This window comes from Zonotrichia albicollis, chromosome 15, assembly GCF_047830755.1.
Source record: "Zonotrichia albicollis isolate bZonAlb1 chromosome 15, bZonAlb1.hap1, whole genome shotgun sequence".
NCBI lineage: Eukaryota > Metazoa > Chordata > Aves > Passeriformes > Passerellidae > Zonotrichia > Zonotrichia albicollis.
The window spans coordinates 10,187,731-10,205,155 of NC_133833.1; the positions used below are offsets into that span (position 1 = coordinate 10,187,731).

A 17,425-nucleotide genomic window follows, 5' to 3' on the forward strand; every position below is an offset into this window, starting at 1 on the left:
AAAGCAGGTCTGCTATTGATGTTCCTAAACAATTCAGCACCTGTAAAGCAGATTTATTACCCTGCTTGTGTTGTTCTGTAGTATGTGATGGGCACATTCATTCTAGAATATACTTCATCTTGTGAAATCTTGGCACAGAGATAAATGGAAGACAGGAATTGCATTTTTGGTTTTATATTTTAATATATTCGGTCAATTCCTTACTATGTGCAAGTAGCAATATTAACAGATGCATTGGTAGGTTTGAGCTCCTTTAAAATGATCACTAACTCATCCCCACAAGGTCTGGAGTAATTAACACCTTGGGAAAATGCCTAAACAAAATATGGTGTAGGACAACTTTTGAAAGTCAAACTTTTAACACAAGTATTTGGTCATTTTAAAAGTCAGTCTGTCAGTTTGTTCTCAGAACCTTTCAGACCATGCACAAGCAATGCCCTAAGAAATGAATGCACATAGGGCAACCAGCCAGTTAAACCTGGGGCTGGAAGCACATGCAGTATTTACTCAATGTACAAATAGTTTTTAATTTTGTCCAGAGAAAACCATGAGTAGCCCAAATGCAAAGCAGAGATTCTTTTTTTTTTCATGACAGTGTTCATTTCTGTAGTGAGCATTGCTTACTTAATACCTGGAGAAAAGGGGCATTTTGTGCCAGCAGGCAATCAGCAGTTATGTGAGTGTATGCACTTAAAAAGCTGAAAGCCTTTTCATTAGCAAATGTAAGTTCTTAAATATTTCCAAGTATTTAAATTAAGTTGAGGAAAACTATTTAAGTATAAGATCAGAGGAGAGTATTCTGTGGTGAAAAATTTGCCCTTTGATCTCAAAGGAGGGATGTATAAATGTACACTGATGGAGACACTGTATTTCTCAAATAAGTTCTTGTTGATATCAGGTGTCCTCCCAATGTTTTTTTGTTAGATCCAACTTCATCTGGAGTGGATCAAATAAGAACTGTTAAGTTTAGAAAGCCCTCCCCATTCTTAATATTTTGTTTATGTTTTTTTTTAATATTAGGGATATTTTGCTATATAGGTGAAGTATTTTACCTTTCATAATGCCTTTAAGTTTTGAACTAGTTGTGTCATCTAACCTGAAATGTCCTCAATTCAAAAGGAAAAAAATTTTCAAAACTCCTCATTAGTCCCTGAGTTCCCAATTTAGTACCTGCCTCACTACTATAAAAAACACAAAATACTTCATTGCCCACCTCTGTACTGAAACAATTCCCAGTTCCCTGCACCCAGGAGTTGCATCAGTATAATAAAAAATTGAGTCTGTTCTACTGATGACCTTGAGATTGTGTAGGATGTACCCCAACCAAGATTTGGCAAATGTTTCATAAGTCACGATAAAACACCTAGTTTGTCTAGTAAAATCCTGTTTGGTCTAAATATCAGTATGAAGACCAATCTGTGGGGGAAAAAAAGTGGTTTAATTTTAACTGACAAACTTTTTTAAAAAGAGAGTAACTGAATGCTCTCAGGAATTTGTAGTATATTTTAATCAGTCTGCACAAAACTTGGACTCATTTTACTGTAAAATAAGTAGTAGAACTTGCCAAGTCTCTGACTCTAAACCTATTGGGGTAAAATTTTTAATCAAAGTATTTTTGTGGGTAATTATGGTCTTCTTAAATACACCCTCATTGTAATAGGATCATCAGACAAAATCACACTACTCTTGTGCATGAAAATAATAATAAGCATCCTCACAATAGTCATAATTGATTGCCTGCCTGTTTTCACTTCTGAGGATTAAATTCCTTTACCCATGAAATGTCAGCACTCATTCCAGGCCAGGGTCAAATTCTGCCCTCTGAGTGTTCATCAAACCCCACTAAAGCAGGTGGGAGATGTGTGAATGCTGGGAGCGCAGGTTTTGGCCCAAAGTGCCTGCATGAAATGTATTACCAATATACTTGGGGAGAAATAACCCTTAGTCAATGAAATAACTCTCAATGGAGCTTTTTTCCCTACATGCATGATCCTGCCTTGTGCAATCACATTTGAGGATCACAGCTCTTGTACCCACCTGAGCCCTAACTGGGGGATTTCTGTGCTGTGGTTCAGAGACTCAACCTGAACCATGTCAGTACAGCAAACACCACATGCTGACACATTGTTCTCTGAAATTACTTATTTGGCATCAAAAGAAAGGGGCTTAGCAACAAAAACACCCTTCTAGCCTTACTAAATACAATGTGTTTTACAACATTTTCCAAAAATGCATTTGTCAAAATTATCCCTATTTTTACTGTCAGATTTCCTGTGATGATTTAGATCTCAATCTTGCAGACAGTTAAGAAATGTGAGAAACACTGTCTCTGTGAGCAGTACTTAGAGCTGCCACCACAGGACCAGCAAAGGGAATTTTTAGCACTGAGCACTGTTCAGAGCCATAGATTGGGGACTTTATTTCTCCATGGGAAAAAAGGAATTAATTAGAAGATACAAATTATAGCATCACCATATTGTTGGCAGATAAAGTACGCTATCAACACTGCTAGGAGTGACAGTGGTCATTGCAAACACTTACTGGTGGTGGTGTGAAAAAATGGAATGATTGGATCTTTGAAACTAGAGGGTTTGAAAGGATCCTGAACATTTCTTAAAGATCTTGTCACTGCAATTCCATGTAGCATGACAGAAGTGATAAAAGACAATCTCCTAATGGCAAAGCAATGACAATCAGCCAGTTTTCCAAATCTCCTGGAATGCCCTGGTTGGATAAATGAGTGCTAATGCAATGCTGAACTACTCCACATTTGTGAATTACAGTTTGCAAGATTTCAAAAATGTATTTATTTTGGTGGCTGTAGTTAGTTATATTTTAAGGAAATAAAGAAATCTATATATTTTCATTTATGGTACAGATGCTAAACACTTCCATTTAACATCACAGTTACCAGTGGTCAAGTTGCCTGTAACAGGATGACCTCCACTTTATTTTTAACTAAAGCTTGTCTTTCAGTTCTCAAATTATTGTTAAGCTGGTTTTAATGAAATCATAGAAAGAAAACAAATTAACAATCTGAGGGGGGTAGCAGTGCAACAGAGAGGCTTCTTGGGATCAAATCCTGTCTTGGTACCTATTTACAAGACCCAGCCATAATTATTTGGTACAACTACCGCCACCAAGGCAATGCATTTTTGAATGTGTTTGTACCTCTTCACTCCTTGAAGCCCTTGTTGTGACATAAAATTTGATTTGTGAATGCTCCAACTGCATCCAAATGACCAACTTTTATGTAAGGCAGATTTTTGTTTGTCGGGAAAGGACGACAAGTTCTTTAAAAAAGTCCTGACAGCTATGGATGCATGCAAAAAAAAAAATTCAGCTCCTTCTTCTTTATCCCCCTTTAAGGCCTGAGTGTTGGGAATATGTTCTATGTCTTTTCTGATGATGGGATCACCGTCCTTCAGCCAAACGAATGTGAAATCCGGAGACACATCAGGCCTGAAGAGAGGATTTTCTCAAGTTATGTAAGTCCTGAACCCAGCAGCTACAGCTGACAGCTGGGAAACTTTCTCTTAATCTCTTCAAAGGTTGTTATTGCTAAAGGACCTGTTTGCCACAGGGATGTTGGAGCTTGGTGTGCTTCATGCAGCATCCCTGAGGTGTAGCATCTTCTCTTGAAAATCAGGGGATCCACATAAGTTCTAAGACTGACATGGAGGATTTACTGACACGCTGCAGAGAATTTGGCTAGTTATCACAAAAGCAAAGATTTTCATTTGTCCTTTTGATCTGTTTACTTATCCACGCCCCAAATTTGTAACTGGACTTTAGGGAAGGTACAAAAGTCAACAGCAGTGAGATGTGCACATCATTCACTGGTGCTCCTTTTACTGATGGCTCCATAGGCAAAGAAGTGATCTACTTTGGGCCACTTTCTGCTCTTTGGAAGTGCTTTGCTATGTTAAACTGCAGCAGGGAGGCAAATAAGAATGCCCAGAAAATGGTTGTGGCATGAAGATCCTCTGCATCTTCTGCACTGAGAGAGAGACTGCACTGTCTGTGTTTGCTGTGGGCACTTTTGTGTCTGCACTGAATTTACCTAACCCTTGCTTTAGGAATTACAAGGAACATTTTTTCAGGTGTCAGAAATGTCAAGCACTGGCTTGTAGGCAGTGGAGCTCAACATGGCCAGTGGGATAACACGTGCCTGGAGGCTCTGAGAGGTCAGTGTTCTCAGTGACCTGCTATGTACTCCTGCACAGGAACATACAGCAGGCATATCCTCATGAAACTGACAGTTCTTAAAAAAAACACAGGTGCTGAAATACAGCCAGAAATGCTTTTTTAGTCACTCCTTTCCTTGCTTTCTAATTTTTAAAAGGGGAAGTTGAAAATGTGGCTAAAGAATGTGGCTCTTCTAAAAAAAAGGGCTCAGCCTTGATTTCAATCTTGGGAGGAATCAAAGGCTAGAATTGCTGTCATGAGCCCTGCAGGTCGGGTCAAGCTCTGCATCTTATGGGTGTGTAGGAAGTATTTTCTAAATCTTAATAAATTTGTGGTTGATACTGGGTTTTTTCCACTAGTTTTTAATATACCTTAGAGGAAATCCAGACTGATGCTCACCCCAAGGCTAGTCTATGGACTTAATGCTATTAAACCACACCTAAGCTTTACAAAGACAGAAATCCTGTGTTTCTTTTCTGAAGAACGGTAAATATTGAAGAGGTGGTCCTGGAGAAACAGATCAAAAAGAACAAAACAGAGAGGGCGCTTAGGAAATCGTGTCAGCACTTTGGTGTTCCTGAGAGGGATTTTTAACATCACTTGGCTGCTCTTCAGAGACACATATGAGGGATTCCTACAGATCTCCAAGGACCCTTCCCTTGGTCTGGGGATAACTGACATTTTTTACTCCCTTTTCCATTTTACTGTTCTTGGATGTTTGCTACATAGACAGTAGCAAATACATACAGTAGACATCCACCCTTGGCTTGAGTGGACACTGCATTGTGAGAGCTGAGGATGAGGAGGGCTCTGTGAAGGCTGGCAGGTGCCTGACTACACGAATGGCTCCTGGAAGCCCCAGTCTGGGCTTTTGTGTCATCTTCTAGCTTTTAGCATAGATTCCCAGCCTGGCTGGAGGAACAGAAAGGAAAATGCAGCCAAGTTATTGAGTCTTTTATCTTCAAACCTTACTCATGGTCTCCATCATGACACTCAGCCAGCAGAGCTGTGCCGCTTGGAGGTGACAGCTTTCTATCCATAACTGTTGTACATGGTGTAGGTCCCTTACAACTCAGGATATTCTATTCTATTCTATTCTATTCTATTCTATTCTATTCTATTCTATTCTATTCTATTCTATTCTATTCTATTCCTCCAGTACAGACACAATGCTGACATTGTTTTTTGTTGTGCCTCCTCTTTCCCTGAACAAGTTCTGATGCAGCTCCAATCACATTTCCCTTAGGTAGGTTGGACCATTATTTAATATTATGCAACACAAGGTCTAAAATCAACAGTTGTGCTCACTGAAATTTATATGTGTTCATTCTCATTTTACCCCATTTCCTCCCCACAGCCTGATCCCACACAACTGCTCTTTCAAATAAAGCATCTTGACAGTAGGAAGAGCAATGAGAAGTAGCAAACATGCAGGAGTTGTTGGTGAGACCAAAAGTGACTCTTCAAACTCCTGTGCAGAAAATGAAGACTTTATGAAAAATATAAATCAGTGACTCAATTAATGTAAATCACTGTTTTTTCAAGGCTCAGAGTGATAGTTCTGTTGCTAATAAATGCTGACAGCACTGCAAGTCTTGATGAACCACAGCATGCTTCAAAAGATCAATCCATAGGCTCTGTGGTTATTTAAATTCAATATAGGTTTGCAGGAGGTCCAGCTGTTTAATGTCATTGCATAGAGCCAGGCTGCAGTGTAGTACCTGATAAATTAATTATTTCATGTTTTCAAGGAAAGAAAGGGGAGAAATATCATCCTAATGGAATCCCCAGGGATTTTTTTTCCCTGCAGTTTACAAGACTAAGCTTCTTGCTGCTCCAGGCCCTGAAGTTGTAAAAATTAAATCTTCTCTTTTTCTAACCCCTCAGGAGGAGATCTGTCCTAGAGTGGAAGGTGAAGACACTCAGTCCTGCCTCTGGGCTTCAGCAGTCAATGTCAGAGACAAGTACATTTATGTGACACAGCCAAAGCAGAACAGAGTAATGATAATTGATATCCAGACTCAAAAAGCCATACAGGTACTTACAAGTGAACACATTATTCACTGATGACAAAAGACTTGATATAGGACAAAAAAATCAGATCTTTGCCCAGTGGATCTGCTGGGCAAAGATCTGCTGATCAGTAAAGAGCTGGGCCTGTGTTGCTTTGACCAGTGGCATCACATGGAGTTCACTGTTCTGTGACCTCACTGGCAGAATAAACTCCTCTGTGGGCTGGAGATCACAGTCTCAGGGCTGCCTCTGCAGCCAAGCTCACAGTGAGTCTGGTAAAATAACACTGGGTTGAATTCCTGGCTTAGCTGCCTGACCTGGGTCATAAGCAGTTTGGAGAGAATGCTTATAAATGGGAAGAGCTGGTGTGGGTACAATTCAGGCAGAAATTGGCCCTTGATCTTCTGGCTGTAAGGAACAGCAGAGGATGGAGGGATGTCTACCCAGAAAATGGCATCAAACAGCCAAATTTTTCACCTGCTGCTGATCCCCCACTTGATTTGTAGGCAAAGCTGCACAGGGAACATAACAGTGGTGCATGAGAATGCCTGCAGGGAACTGATGTGATCTTTGTCATGTTCATTTGAGTCTCTATGTAAATAACTCTCTCTGGGTTTTTTTAAGTCCTTGGATGTGGACCCATTACCAACCAAATTACATTATGACAAGTCCCACGACCAAGTGTGGGTGCTCAGCTGGGGGGACATGAGGAAATCATCACCCACACTGCAGGTGAGTCCTTACACCCTGGAGCCTTTGCTCTTCCTGGGCTCAGCATCACTGGTAACACACTGGTGGCTGGTGGGTTGCAGGTAATTAGCCACATTTAATGGTCTGGATATAAAGCTGCTGTTTCATTTGCATATCCAGTGTGTTTAATTCATCCCTCCTCTGTCCATCCTCACATATTTTTCCTGCTGTTTAATTTGTTTTTGAGCAATGACTGTGCCACAGGCTGACAGCAGGGCTGCTCTGTGCCAAGGTCTGATTTGTTTTAAGACTGGTGACAGAGCCAAGTGCCAAAAAGTTGTGCAGCAAGGGCTGGCAGCTGGCTGTGAGCAGGACAAGAGTGCTCTGCAGCACTGCTGAGGCACCTCAAATCCTGGGGTCAGTTTTGGGCTCTCACTACAAGACAAACTTTGAGGTGCTGGGATGTGTCCAGAGAAGGGCAACAGAGCTGGGGAAGGGTCTGGAGCATAAGTCTGGCAAGGAGCAGGTGAGGGAGCTCAGGGGGAACTTATGAGTCTCTACAATTCCCTGAAGGGAGGTTGGAGCCAGATAAAAGTCAGTCTCTTCCCCAATGTAAGAAGTAACAGGACAAGACAAAATGGCTTAAAGTTATGCCATGGTAAGACTCAGGTTGGTATTAGGAAAAAATTCTTCACTGATGACTTTCTCAAGCCCCAGAACAGGATGCCAAGGACAATGGTGGAGTCACTGTCCCTGGAAGGATTGAAAGACATGTATATGTGGCATCTGGGGACACAGTTCAGTGCTGGGCTTAGCGGTGCTGGGGAAATAGTTGGGCTTGATGATCTTAGAAGGCTTTTCCATCCCTAACAATTCTGTGATTCTGTGAGTCTCTCACACTAAAATGCAAGAAGGGGCTATTTAGGGCATGAAGAAAAAAAGCCAAACCAAGAGAAGTAAAACCTCAGGGACAAATTGTGTTATTGGATGTTAGTGATTCCATTTTAGGGGTGCCAGTGATATCTGTGGAACTCCTCCATGCTCAGCACCACCAGACCTGCAGTGACACTGGGACTGAGCACTGCACATGAGTTTGGACACCCAAATCACCTTCCACTTCTGGATCACCTTAGCAGATTTACTCTTCCGTTGACAGCACAGAGAACATGGAGAATTGCCATCTAGTGGGGCATTTTTCTGCTGCTGTATGATGTTGTATGATGTATGACAGAGTTGACACCAGCTGATGGATCTGATTTCATCCATCCAGACATCCCATTCTCTGGTGGTGGTTTTCTGGCTGCCCACCCTTTCTGGAAAGAGGTGTCACGTGAATACTCCTTCTGCCAGAAGTGTTTGCTGCTAGGTCTGCATTGAAGCATTTCCCAGCAGGCAGAGAAAAAGAGGGCTGTGCTTTCTGACCTAAAAACCAACAAATTGGAGTCTGCATTAATTGTGGGGCTACCCAAAGCTTCTGCTGGGGATATAGTGCACCATGAAGATGGGATGAGCCATCCCTACCATCCACATACTCCATCCAGTGCTGACTGCCAATAATAAACACTGGACCAGCTACTCATCACAGGCAATTTCAGGAAAAGATGCCAAAATCAGAATGGAGGCACATAAATGAAGGTTTCCAGGGGAGCAACACCAAGTTGTCTCACCTGGGGATGTGAGTTTCCTGTACAGGGTATAAGGAGACAAAATGGGCTCTTTTTACCCTTTCTGACTTAATTTCATCCATCCAGCTGTGAGAAGTTTCTGTAATTAAAGGAGAGATGGCACAAGCATGTCATTATTAGGGAGAACACACCATCTGCACAGTTGGGAACTTGTTAGAAGGTTCCAGGTCTCAGATAGTCCTTTCTGTTATCTTTATGATGTGCAGTTACACACATAGAGATGAGATTAGCATCATCATCAGCAGATCCTTTCTTTTTTCTGACCTTCTTTCCTAAAAGGTGGGCAGTGACTAATTGGGCGAAGTTCCTTCTTAAAACCTGCAGTGTTCAGTTGCAGAAATGCAATAAAATACTTTCTTTTAATGAAGATGCTGCTGCAGAGGTTGATCTAAATTTCCACTCCTCTGGAAGTCAGGGATTTATCAAACTGCCTGTGCAGCCAGCTAAGGGGATGCTGTTGTTTGGCCATTAGTGGCTTGTGGGAAGCAAATGTCTGGCCTCTTGAAAGCACTGTGCTAGGCTGGGCATCCTTCTTGAGAAATCTAATTGGAAGAAATCTAAATGGCATGACCAGAACAGCTGTCTGAAATAAACCTTTTAGGGATTTAGCATGTCTTTCATGAGTTATGTAGCCATAAATTCAAAGCAACAACTGCTGCAGATTAGAGCAGCAGAAGGTCCTAATGAATGGACTAAAGTCATCTTAAACCCAGCAAACAATTTGAGCATTTAACATTTTAATTTTTGAGAACTTTTCCTTTCTGGAGCAGTGGAGGAGCTGAGTTCCCCTGTCCATGGAGATCTGTGCTGTGCTGGAGGGCAGGACCAGGGGACAGCCAAAGGGAGCTTCTTCACTCCTCCCTGGACTTTATATTGATGGATGAACAGTTTTTCTCCTTCAAAGTGATAATTAACTGCTTTGAGTTAGTGTTTGATCCTTCAGGGTGGTAAATTATCACTGTGCATTTAAGTGAGATTAATAAATATGACCATGGAGTGAATGTTTACTTTAGACAGTGAGGGATAAATTATTATTGTCCTGCTGTTGTCATACTGCTTCAGCTCCTGCTTGACTGCTCATTCTTGAGATGTAAACAACTTACAGGAGTCAAGTTGTGTACTTACCTTACAAATGTCATGCCTCAAATACTGTTTGCTAGCACAGCTTTTCAAGACAACTACACCAAACAGTGTTTAGAAATCATTAATCAGTTGAGTCTACTACAGCCTGGAAGGAGCCACTTGGTGCTGTGCATGTCTCTAATCTGTATTTACCTTTCTGCCTTACTCAGTGCTTATCCTGTGCTCAACCTTGTGTGTATTTATTGTAGGTGATTCCAGAGGCAAGCGCTGGAGAGGATCCACATGTTATCCACACACCCTTTGAAGGAGTGGAAGATTTTTTTATACCACCTACAAATCTTATTATTAATCATGTTAGGTGAGAAATTTTTTTAATGAATAATAATGGTGACCATGCTGCTCCTTTCTCATAACCTTAAAGCACTTTACAGATATGAATGAAAAAATGAATGAGTGAAGGAATAAATAAATTTGTAATGAATCTTAACTACATTTATCCCCATTTTCACACATGAAGTGAAGAAATGGTTGAGGAAATTGCCAGTAGTTATTCAGCTAATCAGTAAAACAGCAAGAAACAATCCTGGACTTCCCTTAGACCATGCACAAGCATTCAAACCTCACCTTAGTCAGCCATCCCTCCTTGCAGCTTATGGCACACTGCCCTGCCTTACTTGTGCCAGGAATTTGATGGCCCTAAAAACACCTTCCTTGCCACAAAACTGTTGTGGATCTGAGCAGAAATCTGTGTCAAGGATATATTGCTTGAACTGGTAAATATGTACTCTGCCTGAAGCATAAAATGTGGTTCTTTCACATGCTCCCAACTTGTTCAAGTATTGGATTTCTGTGTGAGCCTTATGGCTGGAGCAGAAAAATTGTATGCACTGCAGATTAAAAAAAACAAACCTCCATGAACTATCAGTTTTGAATGTTAATGTGATGTAGTGGTTAATGAGGTTGTGTAACTAACATACTAATAACCTGGAGTAATACTGGCTGCTTCCCAGCAGGCACAGGAAGCCTCCCATTAACATTATCAAAATTGATGATAACTGCACAGCAATTTATATTATTATTTCCATGTTATAACAACTGTTTAACTATCTTCTGTCTTCTATATAGTTTAACTAAGTTAAACACTCAAAAAACATAATGTAACTCATTACAGTCATCTTGGGTTTCCTGCAGGAAACACCGAGAGAGAAGGGGTTAAACTTAAATGATTATGTGTTGAATCTGTTCCAAAATAAATAATTTTGCCTGCTGAAACACTAAATAATGATGCATGCCTCATGGCTGTCATTTGTAATTTCTCTCTACTTCATATTTCCAGTTTTCTTTCACAATTTCATTATGGGTAATAGTAGTGCTACGAGGTGAATGACTCTGCTGAATGTTAAAATCTGAGCTGAGAAGGTGAGAATTGAATTCAAAGACAGGAAGGTGGAACAGTTACACATTTTTGTTTGTTTAATTGTCCTTTTGCTTCAGTGTGATTAGTCAGCTGAAATAATAAATATAGATTACTGTCCATAGTTTTCCATATGCAAAGCTGCAGATGCAGTCCTGATCTCCTGTTGCATTTGTTCGGGGCCAGTTCTTTGTCTGTTCTCTCTCACCCTCAGCACAGAAAAAAATAATTGCTTGCAGGCTAATGGGACTCATTGGGATGATTTTCTAAATTCTCCACTCAGAAACAATAAATGGCAGTACCAGCCTTTCCCAGGAAGGTGAACATTTAAGCAATTTCTTCCACTAGCCAAATAATGTTTGTATGCAAATACTCCTGCATATGTATTTCAGCTGCCTCTTATTTTAGATGGATATCTAGAAATGTGTCCATTTTTATTAGTTCCAAGGGTAGACTGTTGTCTATTAAAAACTCTCTAAGTACAAGGTTTGCTTTGAGATTTCAGATCACAGATTTCATGAAAGGGCTGAGCCTCTTCTGCAACTGTGGGCACATAAAATATATCCTGACACACTTCTTTAAACGGGAGTTTATGATAAAGATAATTTCTTAAGTTCTTCAGGCATTTGGCCAAGTGTTAAGGAAGTCTTGGGGAAAAAAAAAAGAGCTGTAAGGGAAGGCACTTTTTAAAGTGTACTTAAAATTCATTCATCCAGGAGAAATACAAGTGTCATATCCAATTTCCACACACACAGTGCACTCCGACTCTCCACTGCAGATACTTTGTGAAGCCTCTAATGGATGTGAGAATAATGGGGAAATGAAAGGCTTAGCCCAGTGATTTTCATGGGATCACACACTACACTGGCTCATCCTTTAGAAGTGAAATCATTGCTGAGTGTCTCATTGACAGATGGATTAAGAATAAAGAAATAAACCTAGTGTTTCAAGCAAAATATGTATTTTCTGCACAGAAGCACGTTGTTCTCCACATTTCACAAGGCAATTTTACATCTTCTGAGGAAGAGATACAACACTAAGCACTCACTTCATTTCCCTCTGTCTGCATTGAATGGATGAAAATACAGTTGATGTAAAATTAGTTTTTGTAAGTCAGTGTCAGTGAATCCAGTGGAACACAAGCAGGCTGTTTCTAAGGGCTCCCTATCAAATTAAGCAGAAACCTTTCTTGGCTATTCTTGACCTTTTCTTGTCTTCAGCAAAGGTCAGATGTGCTGCAGTATATATCTTTTATGGAACATTTATCCTCTGCTCACTGTTTTTTGCCCTGTCTTGAGACAGAAAATGAAGACCCCTTATCTTCAGGGCACCCTGGTTATGTTCCTCAAGAAATGTTTTACACCTTCCCTGGGCTGCCAGGATGGTTTTTAAGAGTCTGCTCTGCACCACAGCCTTGCCATCTCCTGCAGTGGTTCCCAGGCACCACGGGTACCAAACACACACCACAGCTTCCCTCTGGTGCTGTCAGTTAAGAGATGAGATCAGATATGGTCTTCATTCAGTGGTTATACATTATATTGTAGACAGCTATATTTATTATATATAATTACTTATAATTATTTATTACTTATAATTATTTATTAATATAATTACTCTCTGACCCCAACCAATATGCTTTGTTTTAAATGCTTTTCTATTTTGGGATTGAATGTTTTCGTATATATTGAATTTCATTACTGTAATCTCAGACAGATTAAGTACATACCTGGTCAGTGTTAGCCGACTGAACACCCAAAACTTGATTTCACTTCTATAGAAATTGGTCTTCCCAATAAGTTCCCAATATAAAGCTGCTGTTTCATTTGCATATCCCAACATTTTGTGCCCAATCTTTAAATCCCAATAGAAGATTTCGGCTCTCAAAAATTCAAACAGCTAAGCAAATGTCCAAATTTCCAGGATCAGGTTGCTAATTTGAACTGAAATATATCCCTCCTTCTAGGATGTTTTAGAGGCACTAAAACAAGACATTTCTTACAAAAAGAGACAGCATTGTTGCATGCACTTCCAAAACTATCCAATAAAAGGTCCCCATTATTGCAGACACTCCCAAAACCAACCAATAGAATGTCCCCAACTCTGCTGACTTTTATCTTTGCTCAAGCCTGTCACCGCATCTCCAAAGGTGACCTCAGTGCCTTGTTTTCCGTTTCAGGTTTGGCTTCATTTTCAACCATTCCAAGCACGCGGTACACAAGATCGACCTGGAGACTGTGACGCACATCAAGACCATCCACCTCAAGGCCTACGGCTGCGTGCCTCAGGCCATGGCCTACACTCACCTGGGTGGTTACTACTTCGTGCAGTGCAGGAGGAGCCGCCCGGGGGCCGCCTCACTGCAGCTCGTCATCGACAGCGTCACCGACGCCGTGGTCGGCCCCAACGGCCGCGTGGCGGGCGCGCCCCACGTCTCCCCCGACGGGCGCTACCTGGTCAGCGCCGACCGCGCCAGCGGCGCCATCACCGTCCAGGCCCTCAGCGTCCAGGGGGAAATCAAGTTGATTTATGACTTAAAAACAAACATACACGTGTCCGATCTGACATTTCAGCCCTCGTTCACTGAAGGCAATCAGTACTATATATACGCTACTTCACATTTGCAAACAGATGTGCTTTTTGTGGAGCTGTCAACGGGGAGGATGAATGTACTGAAGAATTTAAAGGACCCTATCGCGTCCAAAGACTGGCCCTGGAGCAGCAACAACAGAATTATGAAAGACAGTGGATTATTTGGACAGTATCTCATTACACCAGCTAAAGATTCGTTGTTTGTTATAAATGGGAGGCAAAATACGTTACGCTGTGAGGTTTCAGGTATAAGGAGGGGAAACACAGTAGTCTGGGTTGGGGAGGTATGAAAGGGCAGAAGCAGTGGAGCCTTTGGCAGGCAAGGACCAGTTGGACCTTTACACTGCAGGAAATGAGCAGTAGCATTGTATATTTTTACACTGGGAAAACAAAAAGACAAAAAACGCTGTATAGGCTTCATGGTACAACACTGGTCTACTTGCAAGTTTTATATTATAAAGTATGCTCTGCTAATAGGAAGTGGTTTTGAAGGGATATTTTTTATTTGTGGGTATGATTTGTGGTTATGAGAAAAATGCTGGGAAGCAAATAATATCTCCACTGAGATATCATACAAGCCACGAAACCTAATAATTCTGTAGAACAAAACAGATTTTGACTTTCCATACTGAGGAGCTTTTATGTTCTGTCCTAACATCAGTTTTCTTCCCTGTATCCCTTGCCTGTTGGCTGCACTGACTACCCCACCCCAGCACAGGAGACAGCAGCAGCGAGGACTATTCACCTTTGAATATTCACCTTTGGATGATGAGGGAAAGTAAACATCAGGGCAGTTTTCAACCCAGAGAATCCTAGGAAAGCGATTTAATGAAAACTGATCAGTTTTCTCTGCAGGATGGCTTTGAGAGGGTTCACTGATGTGATTTCAGAAGGAGGCATCACAGAAATAGTAACTGTCAGCTCGCTTGCTTCTGCACTTCATTTTGCTCTTGGTCCTACTGAAGGCAATGGGATGAGTCCCCCCTCTTCCAGTGCACATTTGTGTGATTGTATTTGAGAAATTTGCCATGAAATATCCAGGCCATTACCCATCCAGGCCTGGGTAAAAGCTGGAAAATACTGACAGGGGGGGTCAGAGTTTATGTAAACAATTTTGTTGAGAAGGTGGCATTAGTCTTTCAACGGCTCATGAGTGTGGTCAGTTTGGGAACAATATGCAAAATCTACTCTGTGGGGGTAGAGAATTAGTTATGGTTATTCCCATAGGAGACAGCAACAGTTCTAGAAATCATTGGTTTCCCTCATTAAGCATTTAGGAGCACTGGAATCACTTGGTTCTTCATAAAATAACAGTTAAAATAACAGAGGTTATTTTTAATAGAAAACTCACTCATTTTCTAGTCATAGCTTTAATTTGCCTGTTTCTTTTCAGAACAAGTAGGAAACAATTTTTCCTTGTTTTTTTCCTTTCTGTTTATAGTACACTTGTTTATAGTCAATTATCTTTTAGTTATGAGCAAAGACATTCATGTAAAAGCAGCTGAATTATCCAAGAATGCAACAGCTGGCATTGAGAAATTTCAGTTGAGTCCCCATAAAAACATACAGCCATTTATTTGCACACTTGGAAGATATAAAAAACTTTTCTATTTGCATTTTTCTAACTTTCTATATCCATCACTATGAAGTAAGGAGGGCAAAAGCAGCTGTGGCAGCAGAGCCAGGCAAGAAGTGGTGCCACCCAAGCCGTTGTAACCATCACTTGGATAATGGGGTCTTCAGGTGGGTGAAACCTCTCTGCAGGTAAAATATCAGTAGCATTGGAGCCACCCATTGGCCTCTGGACAGACCCAGCTTTGTTTGCCAAGGACCTTGTTGCCCAGAGTCTGCAAAAAGCTGCCTTTGAACACGTGCAGTGATAGGTAGAGGTGTAATTATTTCCCTCCACAGATGCTTTAAGTCACCCATTCCACAACATACACAGAGGGATTTTAAGCAAGAAGGAAACAGAATAACACTGGCAATCTTTGCTTTAAGTGTTTAACTTTATCAGAAGAGCAGCATTCTAGCATGGCTGTAGACCTGAGGTATTTTACACCATTTCAGTTCTATAGAGAATATAAAAATCTGTTCCAACAGACAAAGAAGGGGAGCTGAATCCTATGAATTCATTAACCATGGAGTCCTTGAAATTGTCCTTCAACATCCGTGTGCTGTCCTACATTTCTTTCACTTATGAGCCATAGGAGTTAGAAGAGACTCTTCTATCATTGCAACACAGACATGTGAGACAGATGGGCATAGATTTCCTTCAGCAATGCATGGTGTCCATGATTTTGTATTCATCCCATTAGAAAACATATCCCATGTCAAAGAAAGGAGAAGACCAGCTTTGTAAGTACCTTTAAATATGCACAACTCCTTTCTTGAACAAAGTTGTATCCATACATTGCAGCCATCCTAAATGTGTTTTACCAAGGCCAAACACTGCTCTCGTGTTATCTTTTATGACTTCTTGAGTATTTTATTATGCCTATGGTAAGTTTTCCCTGTAGAGATGTTCATTGTGTCATAGATCAAGCAAATATTACTTTTTTAAGAATATTTAAAAAAAAAAAAGTGTATATATATGTTCAGGTAAATATTCTTGAGGCTGGTTTATATATAGGTTGTGAAAGATGTGTAACAGACCTCACTTTTTCCTGTTTATTGCAAAGTATTGGAATAACATTCACTTGAAAAAATCCCACATGGACCTTCCAAAGATGTTCCCTTTGTTCCCTCTCCAGCCCAAGTTCCGGTGATGTGTTTTTCTAAAGTATCCTAATGGTTATATATCATACTTAGAAAATGAAGTATAATTTAGATTGTCCACACTACTTGTGAACAGTTCCAATGACAGTCAAATCTGACATTAAAGTGCTGCACATTTGTTACTCTGATATTTTTTTTTTTACAACACAGAAATTTTATATATATTCAAAAAAATGTTTCAACTCATATTTGCCTTTCAGCTTTGTCAAAAAGAGACTACATTTCCTTGTGGGCAATTTCTTTCACTATCCTTTTTGTTCTCCACCAATTCACACTTAATTCCTAGTTACTAAATTATTAATTAATCATGGTGATTAATCAAAATTGATCTAAATTGAATTAATGATCTTTTCATTAACTTATACACTCATATGTCAGTAGGATCTTCTGACACTAGAATCATGGGGAAAATAATCCTTGGTTGCCCACTAAGACTGCAGTGTCAAGATCAGATGCATTTGCCATTCATCACTGAGGTTAAACTGCAATAGGATAGAAATGCTGGTTTGTCTCAGTATTTCTCTCTATATTTTCACTTTCTTAAAGGAAGTTCCTGTTCAGAAGCCATCCACTTTTAAGCTGGAAGCAAAACTCTCAAGTCCCTCATTTGGAATCTGCCATGGTTGACATATTCTTATCATTAAATACTTTATTTTTTTATACCACTAAAAAAAATCAGTAGAAGTACCAATATATTTTGGTGGGCTTGTCTGCAGAGTGGGTGGGAGATGGGAACTGGCAGCGTGGGTTGGTCCCCCTGCAAAAGAGATTTCATGAGGGGCTATTGAAAAACACTGCCTTGAAGGCCTTGGGCCATTTTGCTGCATTGACCTCCTTGAACACAGCTTTGCCCAAGAGGAACACCAGTCCTGACGACCTGTTGACAGGTACTTATTTACTTGATTTATAGCATGATTAGGTCTTAATTGCCTGAGTGCCTGGTAGTGCACTGGGTGCTGTGTAAAACAGATAAAACAGGTCAAGATCT

At 40.6% G+C, this 17,425-nt stretch overlaps 1 protein-coding gene across 5 annotated transcripts in view; it reads left to right on the forward strand.

Moving 5' to 3' along the window:
* FSTL4 (follistatin like 4) overlaps window positions 1–16,555 on the forward strand; it is a 330,553-nt gene extending 313,998 nt beyond the window's left edge. For all 5 annotated transcript variants that reach the window (XM_074551962.1, XM_074551961.1, XM_074551964.1 and 2 more), the window contains 5 exons: window positions 3,370–3,488; window positions 6,076–6,225; window positions 6,826–6,933; window positions 9,908–10,017; window positions 13,250–16,555. In XM_074551962.1, the coding sequence (XP_074408063.1) occupies window positions 3,370–3,488; window positions 6,076–6,225; window positions 6,826–6,933; window positions 9,908–10,017; window positions 13,250–13,952 (1,190 nt within the window). In that variant the 3' untranslated portion in view covers window positions 13,953–16,555. The remainder of the gene's footprint in view (window positions 1–3,369; window positions 3,489–6,075; window positions 6,226–6,825; window positions 6,934–9,907; window positions 10,018–13,249) is intronic.
* Window positions 16,556–17,425: the final 870 nt, after the last annotated feature.